The 14592-nt window shown below is 36.0% G+C and overlaps 1 protein-coding gene across 6 annotated transcripts in view; it reads left to right on the forward strand.

The window, feature by feature from the left end:
* The window catches only part of TRDMT1 (tRNA aspartic acid methyltransferase 1), a 59247-nt gene extending 47219 nt beyond the window's left edge, over positions 1–12028 (forward strand). For 5 of the 6 annotated variants that reach the window (XM_045874339.3, XM_045874342.3, XM_064592008.1 and 2 more), the window contains 2 exons: positions 692–821; positions 7012–12028. In XM_045874339.3, the coding sequence (XP_045730295.1) occupies positions 692–821; positions 7012–7112 (231 nt within the window). In that variant the 3' untranslated portion in view covers positions 7113–12028. The remainder of the gene's footprint in view (positions 1–691; positions 822–7011) is intronic. The other variant, XR_008506049.2, reaches the window with a different exon arrangement.
* Positions 12029–14592: the final 2564 nt, after the last annotated feature.

Consider the following 14592-nt stretch of genomic DNA (forward strand, 5'->3'; position numbering starts at 1 on the left):
GGCTTTTTATTAATACTTCAATTGTAAACTCTTCATGGCACCATAGTTGAAAAGAAGCTTGATATACTGCAAAAGTATTCTATACTTTTGAATAATTTTGAAGTGAAATCATGTTATCTCCTTTTATACTGAATTAAATTACCATTACTCTTACCATTAGTAAGAGTATGACAATTACTCTTACCATTAGTAAAATTTACCCATGGTAAAAATCCTATTAGAGGCAAATGGATTTGAGAATTTATATTTACCAAATGTATTTTATCATTTTAAGAAAATAATTTGATGAAATTGATCACAAACAGTAAACATTTTCATGATCTACTTGTTCGCATTGTGAAGTTGATTTCATTGATTATTCAGGTTTCTTTTTCATATCTTTCACTGCATTTCTTTTATGTCATATTGCCATTGTTTATTTCTTATGATTTAATTGAGGGATCAAAGCTTCCTGATTTTTTCAACATTAAGCTTCTCATTTTCAGACATTTCGTTTTCACAGTTTATACTGCCATTGATCAACCTATTATAGAGTTCATTGCAAGAGACATTTTACCCTGTGCATTTTGCTACCGGGTATCATAGCACACTATAGGTTCATCCTTTTTAAAGTGTCTCACAAGAGATGATCTTATCTTAACAAATCTACTTGCACTCTACTTTATCAGTTACCTTGGCTGTTTTCTTACAGATTGAGGATATCTACAAATCCCTTACCAATTTGTCACAAGAAGAAAAGATAACAAAATTGTTAATGCTTAAACTTCGATATTTCACTCCTAAAGAAATAGCAAGTCTCCTTGGATTTCCTTCAGATTTCGGTATGTGGGATACACGCAGACCCCGGCTTTTGTTTATTAAAGGTCCTAGAGTTCAATAGGGACTCATACTCATGTATTTTTTTTAATAAACCCTTGACCAGAAAGATGGATGTAAGAAAACTTCTTCCTTTCCTGATCATGCCATTTTTGACATTTTTCTTCCTCCTCTTTCTGTTTTTGTTCATAACCTAAGTCCATTCCCTTCAGTCTCAATGCTCTCTCTCTTTACTCCAATAATGGTCCCGAGTGGTTTTCAGGGAAGGAGGGCCAAACCCACAATTTCTCACCTCTCCCCACAGATGGTTATTAATAGCATGTCTGTCTCCAGCTTTATTTTCTTGATTCCATAAGTCCTGTTCTAAAAATCCCACACTAGATCTTATGAAAGAATGCCAGAAGTGTCCTTTTTATGAGGAAATTACAAGGTGGTTGAGGAATTAATTTATTTTTTTGGTAGTGAGCGTATTTGTATTTATTTTCTTTAAAGACACATACTGGGGCACCTGGGTGGCTCAGTTGGTTAAGCGACTGCCTTCGGCTCAGGTCATGATCCTGGAGTCCCTGGATTGAGTCCCGCATCAGGCTCCCTGCTCAGCAAGGAGCCTGCTTCTCCCTCTAACCCTCCCCCCGTCATGTATTCTCTCTCTCTCTCTCATTCTCGCTCTCTCAAATAAATAAATCTTAAAAAAAAAAAAAAAAGACACATACTTATCAGTTATGCATCTTTTGTCCTCCCTATAAGTGGAGAAAAGAGAAGGTGGGGAGGTGGTCTAGGAAAGTTTTCCTAATGGAAAGAGAGGATGACTCAGAGCACAGATGCCAGAATGGACAAAAGGTTATTGAGTGTGAGGCAGGGAATCTCAGGAACAAAAATGAAGATACAGTTGCAGAGGGAGAAAGACTCAGTCCTAACTCCTTTGCAGTCGGGGAAATCTAGGGATGGTTGCCATTAAGAGATTGGACACATGGCCTTTACCTTGTAGAGCACCCTGCCCCATCCCCGATCTCTCCTTCCTGGTGCCTGTGCTCTCCGTGGTCCCAATGCCATCAGTTTCGTAGGCTGGGGTAGGTGTGTGGCCAGTACCTGGCTGGTGGTGATTGGGGAAAGACAGACCTCCCTAACATGCTTCCAGGACTATGCAAACAGGAAATGTATTTTTGATAACTCGGGGGTTTGCAGAAAAGCCAAATTTTTCTAAATCCAATATTGTTGTAATATTAATTCAGTACTATTTTTGAAGCAGATAATGGGTTAAATAGATCATGTTTTAAATTCTAAATAATTGATTTACAGATGAGGTTTTGAAACACATCCTTTTGTACATTGGGAGTAAACTGTATAATTTGACTGTCCTCTTGGTATTTGGTTTTCTGAGTGTAGTCACAGCAACCAGGTTTATTTTGTAACTCTCTGCCTTTTTCTTGGTGATCTCATTCAGTCACAAATATCCTGGCGAGTGTTATTTAAGAAAAACACAAACTTCCCTTGTCTTAGTCTATGTCACAAAATGAGTGGGAACATCATAAAACAAATAAAAAGCTGAGAATTGGACTCAGGAATTTAATTCCCAGTCTATTACTATTTTTTTTTTCCTCTTTTAGGATGAACAATCAAAGGTACTTTCCATAGCACTAGAGAAGAGATTGACTATCTAATAACTAATTCCTACATTTTGAGTGTGTATTTCTTTAAGCAGTGGTAGTCACTGCAGAAATACTGACACTTAGCATGGACCCCAGAGTCAGACTGAGTGAGTTTGAATCCTAGCAGCACCTTAACCCCTCTGCTTTAGTTTATACCTCTATAGAATGGGGGTAATCACAACACCAACTTCATAGGGTCGTTGTGACTGTTAAGTGAGTTAACATATATAAAATGTTTACATGCTATCTGTCACACAATAAAAATTTAAATGTCAGCTTTTATTTTTATTTTTTGAAAGATTTGTTTATTTGAGAGAGAGTGAGAACGATAGGGAGAGAGAGAGAGAGAGCGAGCGAGCACGAATAGAGGGGAGGGGCAGAGGCAGAGGGAGAAGCAGACTCCCCGCAGAGCAGGGAGCCTGATGCAGGGCTCAATTCCAGGACCCTGAGATAATGACCTGAGCCAAAGGCAGACACTTAACTGACTAAGCCACCCAGGTGCCCCAGCTTTTATTTTTTCTTTTTCTTTTTCTTTTTTATTTTTTTTAAAGATTTTATTTATTTATTTGAGAGAGAGAGAATGAGAGACAGAGAGCATGAGAGGGAGGAGGGTCAGAGGGAGAAGCAGGCTCCCTGCCGAGCAGGGAGCCTGATGCGGGACTCGATCCTGGGACTCCAGGATCATGACCTGAGCCGAAGGCAGTCGCTTAACCAACTGAGCCACCCAGGTGCCCTCCCAGCTTTTATTTTTAAATGATGAACATTTATTTGCTTTTATAGCCTTTACTTCATAAGTAGTTTTTTTCATCATTTAAAAATTTTACATAGGTAAATTAGGATTTTTCACAGCTCTCTGAAAATATATGTATAATATGTACAAGAAAGGCTTTTTAATTGCTTAGCCTTCTTTTAAAATATGTGATATATTTGTATAATCAGGCTTGACTGATGTCACACTGAGCAGCACTGTGACAGAACTGTCCTTCATATGTGCATTATTGACTCTGAATCTGGAATGTTTGAGCTGCTTGTCCACTGTCAATGTTGGATTTGCATCGATCCTTTCATACATTTTGTGCTGGTTCTTTTTGTGGCTAGTGGCATGCATTTGTGAGATAGCAAGCTTTGGAAGAGACCACTAAGCTACACTTACAGAATGAAAGCTGCTATCTTGACCTTGTTAATGCTATGTTTCTTTGTTTTTGAAGATTATTATTATTTTTAATGTACCTAAGTTTTTTTTTTTTAATGTACCTAAGTTTTTAAAAAGTCACCTTTTAATTTAAAAAAGTTATATCTGTATATAAAATACACAAGCACCCACACATATGTATAATTTTTGCAAATCTGACTTGTTTGCTTTCAAACCTTTCTTACCCTGTGATGTAATCGTAATATTACAAAAGGTCATCCCTAGAATATTCTAAAAGTCTGTGATCTATTTGTATCTCTTTCTAATTTGAATGAAATAATTTTTTAGATGACTAATGTGCTTACCTAAGACATATTATCTTTATAATAGCAATTTTATGATCTTGCTCAATTGCAAATATAATTTTATTATGTAATCACTAATTTTATTGCAGTAAGTATAATGTCAAGTGTTGATAAAGCAACTTTATCATAATCAATTCTTCCTTCTGTTCCTCACAAAATATGTAATTTGCTTTTCTTAATACTTTTTAATTATTTCCTTCATTTTATTATATAAATTTTCCTTTATTTAATTGCTATGTCAAAGGATACTGAATATGAAAATTGTAACTAACATTATAGTATAAACTTCATGGACAGTCTTTTATGTTGCTACTTGCAAGGCTTTGTCCTAGCAAATTTTGTATCTGTGGGCCATTTTGTTTTGAAAAACAATATAGCAAATGGAAGTCCAATATGAGAAAGCACATTTGTGGAAATGGAAAATAAAAAACAACTGTGAGAAACTTATATCCAAAATATGTAAAGAATTCTCACAACTCAACAATAAAAAGAAAAATAGTTCAATTAAAAATGGGCAAAAGATTTGAATAGATATTTCCCAAAGAAGATAGACAAATGGCCAGTAAGCACATGAAAAGATGTCTTCACCATTAGTTATTAGGGAAATGTAAATCAAAACCACAAGAAGCTACCACTTCACAAAAAGACAAACAATAACAATGTTGACAAAGATGTGGAGAAATCAGGTCCCTTATACATTGCTGGTCGAGTATAAAATGGTGCAGCTACTTTGGAGAACAGTTTTGCAGTTCCTCAAATGTTAGATGTGGAGTTACTGTATGAATCAGCATTTTCACCCCCAGGAATATATCCAAGAGAGCTGAAAATGTCCACACAAAAATGTATATGTAATGCTTATAACAGCATCATTCATAATCAAAAAGTAGAAAAAACCCAATGTCTATCAGCAGATAAATAGATAAATAAAATGTGGTATATCCATGCAATAGAATACTATTTAGTTATAAAGAGGAGGGGGTATTGGTACATCATGTTGTTTTGCTTCTTAGATTCCACATATAAGTGAGATTTGTCCTTTTTTCTCTGACTTACTTCACATAGTATAATGCCCTCAAGGTCCATCTGTATTGTTGCAAATGGCAAGATTTCATTCTTTTTTATGACTGAATAGTATTCCTGTGTGTGTGTGTGTGTGTGTGTGTAGATTGTTTTCATATCTTGGCTATTGTAAATAATGCTGCAGTGAACATGGGGTGCATATATCTTTTCAAATTAGTGTTTTCATTTTTACCTCATAAATACCCAGAAGTGAAATTACTGGATCATATGGTAGTTCTATTTTTAATTTGTTGGGAAACCATACTGTTTTCCATAGTGGCTGCACCAGTGTATATTCCCTCAATATATTTTGCATATTAACTCCTAATTAGATATATGATTTGTAAATATTTTCTCCCATTCAGTAGATTGCATTTTCATTTTGTTGATGATTTTCTTTGCTTTGTTATGCAAAAGCTTTTTAGTTTGATGTAGCCCCACTTGTTTATTTTTACTTTTTTTTGCCTTTGCTTTTGGAGTCAGATCCAAAAAATTCTCGCCAAGACTGATGTCAAGGAGCTTACTTTACTGCCTGTGTTTTCTTTCTTTTTTTTTTTTTTTAAGGATTTTATTTATTTATTTGATAGAGACACAGCGAGAGAGGCAACACAAGCAGGGGGAGTGGGAGAGGGAGAAGCAGGCTTCCCGCTGAGCAGGGAGCCCAACGCGGGGCTTGATCCCAGGCCCCTGGGATCATGACCTGAGCCGAAGGCAGACGCTTAACAACTGAGCCACCCAGGCATCCCTCTGCCTGTGTTTTCTTTTAGGAGTTTATGGCTTCAGGTCTTACATTCTAGTCTTTAATCCATTTTGAGTTAATTTTTGTGTATCAGAGCAGAGCTTCCAGCTTTGTTCTTTCACAAGATTGCTTTGGCTATTTAGGGTCCTTTGTGATTCCATATGAATTCTAGGATTGTGTATTATACTTCTGTCAAAAATGCCATTGGAATGTTGATAGGTATTGCCTTGAATATGTAGACTGTGGACATTTTACTAATAATTCTTCCAACCCATGAGCACGGACTGTCTTTCCATTTGTGTCTTTCATTTCTTTTATCAGTGCCTTACAATTTTTAGTGTACAGATCTTTTACCTCCTTGATTAAATTTATTCCTAGGTATTTTATTCTTTTTGATGGAGTTGTAAATGGGATTGTTTTCTTAATTTCTCTTTCTGATAGTTTGTTGTCAGTGTCTAGAAACACAACAGATCTTTATATATTAATTTTGTATCCTGAAACTTCACTGAATTCATTTATTAGTTCTGACAGGTTTTTTTTGGTGGAGTCTTTGGGGGGTTTATATATATATATAATATCATGTCATCAGCAAATTGTGACAGTTTTCCTTTTTCCTTTCCACTTTGGATTCCTGTGATCTCTTTCTTTGCCTAATTGCTCTGGGTAAGACTTCCAATACTATGTTGAATAAAAGTGGCAAGAGTGGGCATCCTTGTCTTGTTCCTGATCTTAGAGGAAAATTTTTAGCTTTTTATTTTTGAGTATGATGTTAGATGTGGGCCAGCTTTCTTTTTGAGGTAATAAAAATGTTCTGGAATTAAATAGTGGGGATGCATGCAAAACTCTGACTCTTCTAAAAACCACTGAATTGTACATTTTAAAAGGGTGAACTTTATCTCCATAAAGCTGTTATTAAGTAAAGGAAAACAACTGTGAAATAATGGTAGCCACTACTTTTCCTAAAGTGCTTTAAAATACAGATTTCAATGAGTTTCATGGTTGTTATGGGTGCACTTATGTGTACGCTGAACATAATATGTTATGTGATATGATAATATCACATTGTGTAGGCAATGTAATCTTCTATTTTTGGCTTCATATTCTCATTTGTTAATTGAATTTCATGGAGATCTTAGGGACTTATTTATGTGAATGACCACTTTGTTCTTACTGAAGGTTACATCATCCTTTTATCTCTGGAAGTTAATATTTTAAATGATTGTATTGTAAATTATTATCTCTCTTTTCTAGGATTTCCTGAGAAGATAACTGTGAAACAGCGTTATCGTCTACTTGGAAATAGTCTTAATGTGCATATAGTAGCTAAACTAATCAAAATCCTATATGAATAATTTAAAAATGACTCTGAAAGATGGTCACATTATTTCTTCATATCCAGATGGTAATTCTGAAATTCTATTTTGAATTGATTTTGATGAAATTCAACTCAACTACCTTTATCTCTTTAAAAAGAAATTTGGATTTATCATAAAAATGCCAGTTTTTTTCCTAAATTTGTATTACTATATTTTATAAAGCAGAAATTACTATGCTTTAGGAGAATATATTTTCATATGAAATTGCTAAATATACATGTAAAATATTCTCTTTTTAATATTATGGTATTGACAAATTTAGGAGGAACATTGGAGTTTGTCTACATGAGTATCTTGTGAAGTGTCATGACAGGCATAGTATAGTGAACCTGAGATATTATGTTTTTGTATGTTAATTAAACAAATTGCTTTATGAATCCTATCATTTTTTTGGTGGATGATTAATTCCTCATTCTAAAATGATGACTCTAATTCTGGCCTGTTGCAAACATTGAATGTTTTACTTAATTCCAATCCTTTAAACATTTCTTAATTGCATCTAAACAAATGCATATAATATTTTAAAACAAATTGTCATCATTCAGCATTATACAACAGTCTGAAGAAAATGTCAGAAAAATAATCTTAAATTCTTGATTACCTCTCCATTGGAAGCTACAGAAGATGTAGGTACACATTATCTGATTATCTTTAATTCTATCTCCATCTGAACCGCGAAACTTCACTGTCCTTTCTTCATTTGTAAATAACTTTCCTTTAGTTTGCTATCATCAGAGCTTGCTTTTGTCTTCCTTCTCCACTTCTTGTAACTTAAATTTTCCATCACCTTCTAAGGATGTAGCATGACATTCAGATTTTAGGGAGGAATCTCTGCCCTCTGACCCCAATTCATATGACTGTTCTGTGAATTAGCTTTTTAAACTTTCACTTCCTCTCTCAGTAGAGTTCTTGGAATTAGGGTTTCTAATCAGACTCTTGTATCATAAATCCTGTGATTTTGATTTCAGTTATAAAAGCAAGTGACAAAAAGAAGAAAATTGAGAAGAAATAAGACCAGAGATTGTATCACAAAATAAAAATGATATTTTTATTCTTAAAAGAATCATTTTGATGTGGAGAAATTGAAACCCTGTGCACTGCTGGTGGAAATATAAAATGGTGCAGCCACTGCAGAAAATAGATGATGATTCCTTAAGAAAAATTAAACATACAATTACCATACGATCCAGCAATTCCACTTCTGGGTATTTACTCAAAAGGATTGAAAGTAAGGACTTGAACAGATATTTGTACAGTAATGTTCATAGCAGCATTATTCACAATAGCCAAAAAGTGGAAACGATGGAAATGTCCATCAGTGGATGAATGGATAAACAAAACGTGGTGTATACATCAGTGGAATATTATTCAACCATGAACAGAAAGAAATTCTGACACATGCAACAACATGGATGACCCTTGAGGATATTATGAACAGTAAAATAAGCCAGACACAGAGGACAAATTTCCTATAATTCCACTTATATGGGGTATGTGAAAGCATCAAGTTCATAGAGGCAGAAAGTAGACTAGGCGTTACCAGGGCTTAGGGCACCTGGGTAATGGGAGTTCATGTTTAATGGGTTTAATGAGTTTCTCTTTGGGGTGTTGAAAAAGTTGTGGGGATAGATGGTGGTGATGGTTGCACAGCAGTGTAAATACTTAATGCCACTGAACTGTATACTTAGCAGTCCTTAAAATGACAAGTTTTATGTTATAGACATTTTACCACAGTTTAACAAAAAAACATAATTATTCCCCACCACCGTTTTTTTTCAGAAAAACTCATAGATAAATATGGATATAGGGAAGCTGTAGGCCAATGCATATATATCAATTATCACATCTACATTTTGTGTGTGATGTTTAAAGACAAACCTTATTACAAGTCTCATAAATTTTAGTATACAACAATCTGAAATTACTTTGGCATACTTTCACTAGGTTCTCTTCACTGCTGAAAGAATCTTACTGATAAAAAGGTTCAGAGTTTTACTATGATTAAGCTGTAATTATAGTGTCTTGTGCCCCATTGAGCAATGTTACACAAAATAAATGTTGAGTCCAGTGCACCAACTACAAACCTAGGAAAGCTCTGTAGAGTGTTTTCTTCCTAACTAGAAGGCAGAATATTGCTTTTTGAATTTTTTTAAATTATTGTAGTATATTCATGGGCATAATGATTCTTGCCCTTGAAAATAAAAAAGGAGCAAGCATAAAACTCACACCTTAATGAAGACATATTTAACAGTGTGATTTATTTAGTTTATATGTACATGGAAAATTAATCTTAAAAATGTTATTTTATTGGGCGCCTGGGTGGCTCAGTTGGTTAAGTGACTGCCTTCGGCTCGGGTCATGATCCTGGAGTCCCGGGATCGAGTCCCGCATCGAGCTACCTGCTCGGCAGGGAGTCTGCTTCTCCCTCTCCCGCTCCCCCTCTTGTGCTCTTTCTCTCTCTCACTCTCTCTCTCAAATAAATAAATAAAATCTTTAAAAAAAAATGTTATTTTATTGAATGCCTATTCTATGTTATTGGTAATAAATATGCCTAACATTTGTTCTAGAAATCCTATTTTCTGATGTTTGGACTTACTGTTAATTTATGTAGTATTTTGGAAACTAGAGCCTCTTCTTCTAAAAAGAACTGTATGCAATGAAATCTTTGCCATTTCTAACAGTAAACTGATCTATTATCCTCCTTTTTATATCATTCCTTTTGGTGCTCTCTCAAATTGCTTGCCAAATAATTTTAAGTTATTACCCTGCCTCATACTTTTGGTAACTTTTTTTGGATCCAAAAATAACAAACAAGAGATAACCAGATGAATGAATACAAACAAGATGAATCATATTGGAAAATTTTTTGAGAAGGGGATGGATAGTCATCATACGAGAAAGATCTGGAGCTCAACAGTCTTACGACGCAGGAGAGCCAAGTGACCAGAGGGAGGGCGTGAATCACCCTGTAACTAAGGGATCAGCTGACCTTCAGATCACCCTGCATGTTTCATTTTGGCTCTTCAATCAGACCCACACCAGGGGCGGTGCCCGTGAAAAGTGAGAAAATACCTCTGACTACCAGCCCACTTGCTCCCCTTCTCAAGATTAGAGCCTTTTCAAGGGACAAAACCAGGAGTGGAAATTGTGAAAGTCAGGACTATGCAACACTTTTTAAAAAATTGTGGGTTGGGGGTAGGATTCCTTAACAAGAATCCCAGTCTGTCCTCTGGTTCAATCTCAGTATGGTTCGGGTCAGAAGTTATTAAACTGGAGGCTTCTGAGGATGGAGAAATGAAGCTAAGGACACATAAAACTGGTTAATTCCAGTGACAGTGCAGAATGAAGAAGCAACTGCCGTGTCGGCCCAAACTCAAGCACATACTGACTGATGCATCCAAACTAAAGTGGCTCTGGGTGCCTTTTTGGGGGGAAGGGAGGTAATTTTATAGTTTAAAATGAGAATTTAGGGGCACCTGGGGGGCTCAGATAGTTATGCATCTGCCTTCGGCTCAGGTCATGATCTCTGGGTCTTGGGATTGAGCCCCAGGTCTGGCTCCCTGCTCGGTGGGGAGTCTGCTTCTATCTCTCCCTCTGCTTCTCTCCCTGCTCATGCTCTCTCTCTCTCTCTGAGATGAATAAATAAAATCTTAAAAAAAATAAAATCAGAATTTAGAATCAAGAGGTTCCCAAATAAGCCAAGATAACATAATAAGGATCTAACTTTAAGCCCATTTAGACAAAGTAGTTAAAGCATGTTTTCCTCAGGTGGTTATGTTATTGAAAAGAAGGCTAACTTTTTATTATTTGGTCCACAGCTTGGAACTATGACTATTTTAGGTCACACGTTATAAACTGGTTTACAAATAGCTTTGGACTTTGAACTTGAGTAAAGGTCATATGGTCTCAGCAGTTTTCTCATAGCCTGTAGTTGAACTCATTATGTAATTTTTCAACACAGCCTTTGAACCTCCCTGTACTAGAACTCTTCCTTTCAACTTCTAATGTCAAAGTGTGCTGCATACAACTATCCTATCACTTTCCTGACATTCATTTATTTTTTTGATCCACATCCAATCCAGCCACTTCTTCCCCCATTCATCATACCAAGATATCTTGATATGCCTGTAATACTTCATTTAGGAATGCCCCTTTGCACATTTTACTAAAGGCAGTATGAATCTTAAACGTGTTCCCCAACTTTAATTTATATCAGCCAACCTTTCAGCACTGTTTTTCCTCTCTTGTCATTCCCTTACTTTGCTACTAAAATTTTAAAACTTGTGTTTTTTTTTTTTTTTTTTTTTTAATCTATTTTCCTAGCCTCTATGTCTGTTTCTCTCTTTAGGACTTCTAAGAATATTTTACACTAAGATACTCATGCTCTTTAAAATCTTTTGCAACCATGACTCAAACTATTTCACTATTTTTGTCTTGACTTGTGAGTTTATTCCTTTTAAAATTTATTTGTTCAATAAATATGAACGTGCAGAGAACTTTTTTGGCTTCTGGTTCTGAAATACTCAAATTTGTTTTCTGAGTCTTATTTTCAGCTACATCCAACACTTACAGCTCTCCCTCAAGTACACTCTACCTGATTCCTAAAGCTTTCAAAAACTTATTTTTCCTATAAATAGAAATCTAGATAGAAGTTTTCCCGAACTAGAAGATAGGAAGTTAATTTTCCTGTAGAACTCTTCATCATAGCTCTGGAATGTTCTCATTTCTTTGCTTGTACATACCACAGTTCCATTGTTTACTTCAAGCATTTGCTCTATATTTTATTTTGTTTGCACCTTTATGTCTATTCATATCAGTGCAGGTTTAAATTATAAGAGTGTAAGTAGGGAACATGTTTATTTAGCCAAGTTGGCTCTATAATCAGATGAGATCACCTGAAGAGTCTAAAGAGAGAGAGTGGAGAGTGGAGGTCTGGGGTGGAGCTCATCCATTACTGAAGATTCAGTCCTCAGTTCTCTTTACCCTTTACTTTCAAGCCATTTTTCTAAGGTCTCACCCTTTCCTACAACTTCGTTTGCCTGGGATACCCAGATAATTCCAGATCCAATATTTTTCCTAAGCCCTATTCTAGAAGGTTTATGCTGGGACATCTTTAACTTGAGTATCTTCCTGTCACATCAAACTTAGCATATTTGAAAACAAGTAAATCATCCTCCATTTAAAAATCAGTCCCTCTTGGGGCACCTGGGTGGCTCCATCAGTTAAGCATCAGACTCTTGGTTTTGGCTCAGGTCATGATCTCAGGGTTGTAAAATTGAGCCCCGTGTCAGGCTCCACACTCAGCATGAAGTCTGCTTGTCCCTTTCCCTCTGCTTCTCCCCCTGCTCTTTCTCTCAAATAAATAAACAAATAAATACAATCTTAAAAACTTACTTTTAAAAAATCAGTTCCACTCACAATTAACTTCAATATTTCTCTTCACGATACTGCTTCTCTCCCAGTCTCTCAAGTTTAAACCCCATCACCCAAGATCATTGTCACCTTCTTTCTCACTCTATTTCCATTTATAAGCTTCTGTTAATAAAATGGCCTTCCCTTGAAAGCCTTCCCTGAGCAATGATTCATGTTAGGAAAACAGAAAATGTCACTTTGAAACCTCAAGACATACATGTCCATTTCCAACCAGATTTGTATGCTTGGCTGAACATAAGGACATTGAACAATTTTCAGCCTTCTGAATTTAATCTAGCGTGAGTATCATTTTTACTCAGATAGTTGTTATTCTACTCACTTAGCTATTTCCTTACACAAGTACAATTAAACATCTCTCACACACAGAAATGATTGAAGATACCTAATGGAATGTGATAGTCTTTGTGTAGTAGATTTAAGTTGAGTTTGCTGTTTGAAAAGCTAATGCTATGGATGATTAGACAATGAGCTTGATAGTTGATTTGAATTCATTTTAAGTGAAAAACATCCCATATTTTGGAGAATGTAAACTTCCAAGAAGGCAGGGATATTTAATTTTTTTTTTTTTTTCACTGCTACCTTTCCAGGGACTAAAACAGTACCTGGCCCATAATGAGCCCTTAGTAAATACTTGTTAGATGAGTGACTGTAGTCTCCATACTGGATCAATATAGAAGCTGCCTAAAGGCCATAAATATACTGTGGAATTTAAACAGTATCTTTAAGTCACTCTCCTGAGAACTATTTATGTTACTGCCACTTTCGAATAGCCAAATTTACTCAAGTTTAGAACTCATGATTTAAAAAACAATTCTAGGATAGGGCTTGATCTTTTGGCTAAGGAAGTTGTGCAGATAGAAATTTTTTAAAATATTGCATTCTGACTTCTTGCCTGGACAAGAGGGCAGGCTCATTTCTCTTTGCTCCTTCTAAGTACAATTATCCATTCTGGATAAGTATGATTATAAGACAATGCAAAAGACATCAAAAAGAGGACTGTGAAAGGTGGGAAGAGGAAAACAAACCAGCTAGGTAATCCCAAGACTGGAAGGGAAACATGGTTGCAGAATGTCTTAAAAGCTCCCACCCAACAGAAGAAGGTGACCCATGTTTGGTGTTTCCTGACTCCAAACCTCACAAGATAAGGGAGCCCAGCATGGCTCATTCCTATCCCAGATGGAACTAGAGTCCTACTGACCAACACAGGATGAGTCTGATACCACCAGCAAGGGCAATATACAGGGCTCCCGCATTGACAAGTGTCCAGGGGAAGCACTCTTCTGCAAGACCTGAGACTCCTCTCACTTGCTCAGAACACTGGACAGCCAGAGAGCAGAGGCAAGGGGATCCTACTACAAAAGGCCTGATCCAGGAAGCTTCTTCTTCACCGTGGACAGGAGGCTCCTTATCCCAATCTATAGGTGCCAGGGGAAAACCAGGTCCCCCTAAAGCAGCACCATCAAGGACCATATGCAACCCCAGCAGTACCAGGTAAACCAACCAGACCAAAAGACTCTGAAAATTAAACTGCCACTGGAATCACAAACCAAAAAGCAGGCCAGGGTCTGCATGCTAAACATAGAATGACTACTTGCTAAAATAAAAGATTAAAATAAGACCCAGAGCCTCCTAACATCCAGGATACAATCTAAAATTACTTGTCATACCGAGAACCAAGAAAACCACAACTTGAATGAGAAAAGATAAGTCAACTGATGATGCCACCAAAATGAACCAGAGATTGGAATTATCTGACAAGGATTTTAAAGCAGCCATTGTAAAAATGCCTCTGCAAATAATTACAAATTCTATTGGAACAAAAAATAGAAAGCCTCAGCAAAGAAATAGGTAACAAAGAGTTTTAAAAAGTTAACAAAAAAATCACTGTGGTGTGTGCATTATATCCCAATTTTTAGAAAAAGAAATAATGGTAATTATTTAACTGAAAAATACAATAACCAAAATAAACTTAATGAATGGTACAGTGGAAATGACAGAAGATTAAATCAGTAACTTGAAAATA

The sequence above is a fragment of the Mirounga angustirostris genome, unplaced genomic scaffold, assembly GCF_029215605.1.
Source record: "Mirounga angustirostris isolate CCGP_5_RB_7025 unplaced genomic scaffold, mMirAng1.0.hap1 SCAF_5, whole genome shotgun sequence".
Classification (NCBI taxonomy): Eukaryota; Metazoa; Chordata; class Mammalia; order Carnivora; family Phocidae; genus Mirounga; species Mirounga angustirostris.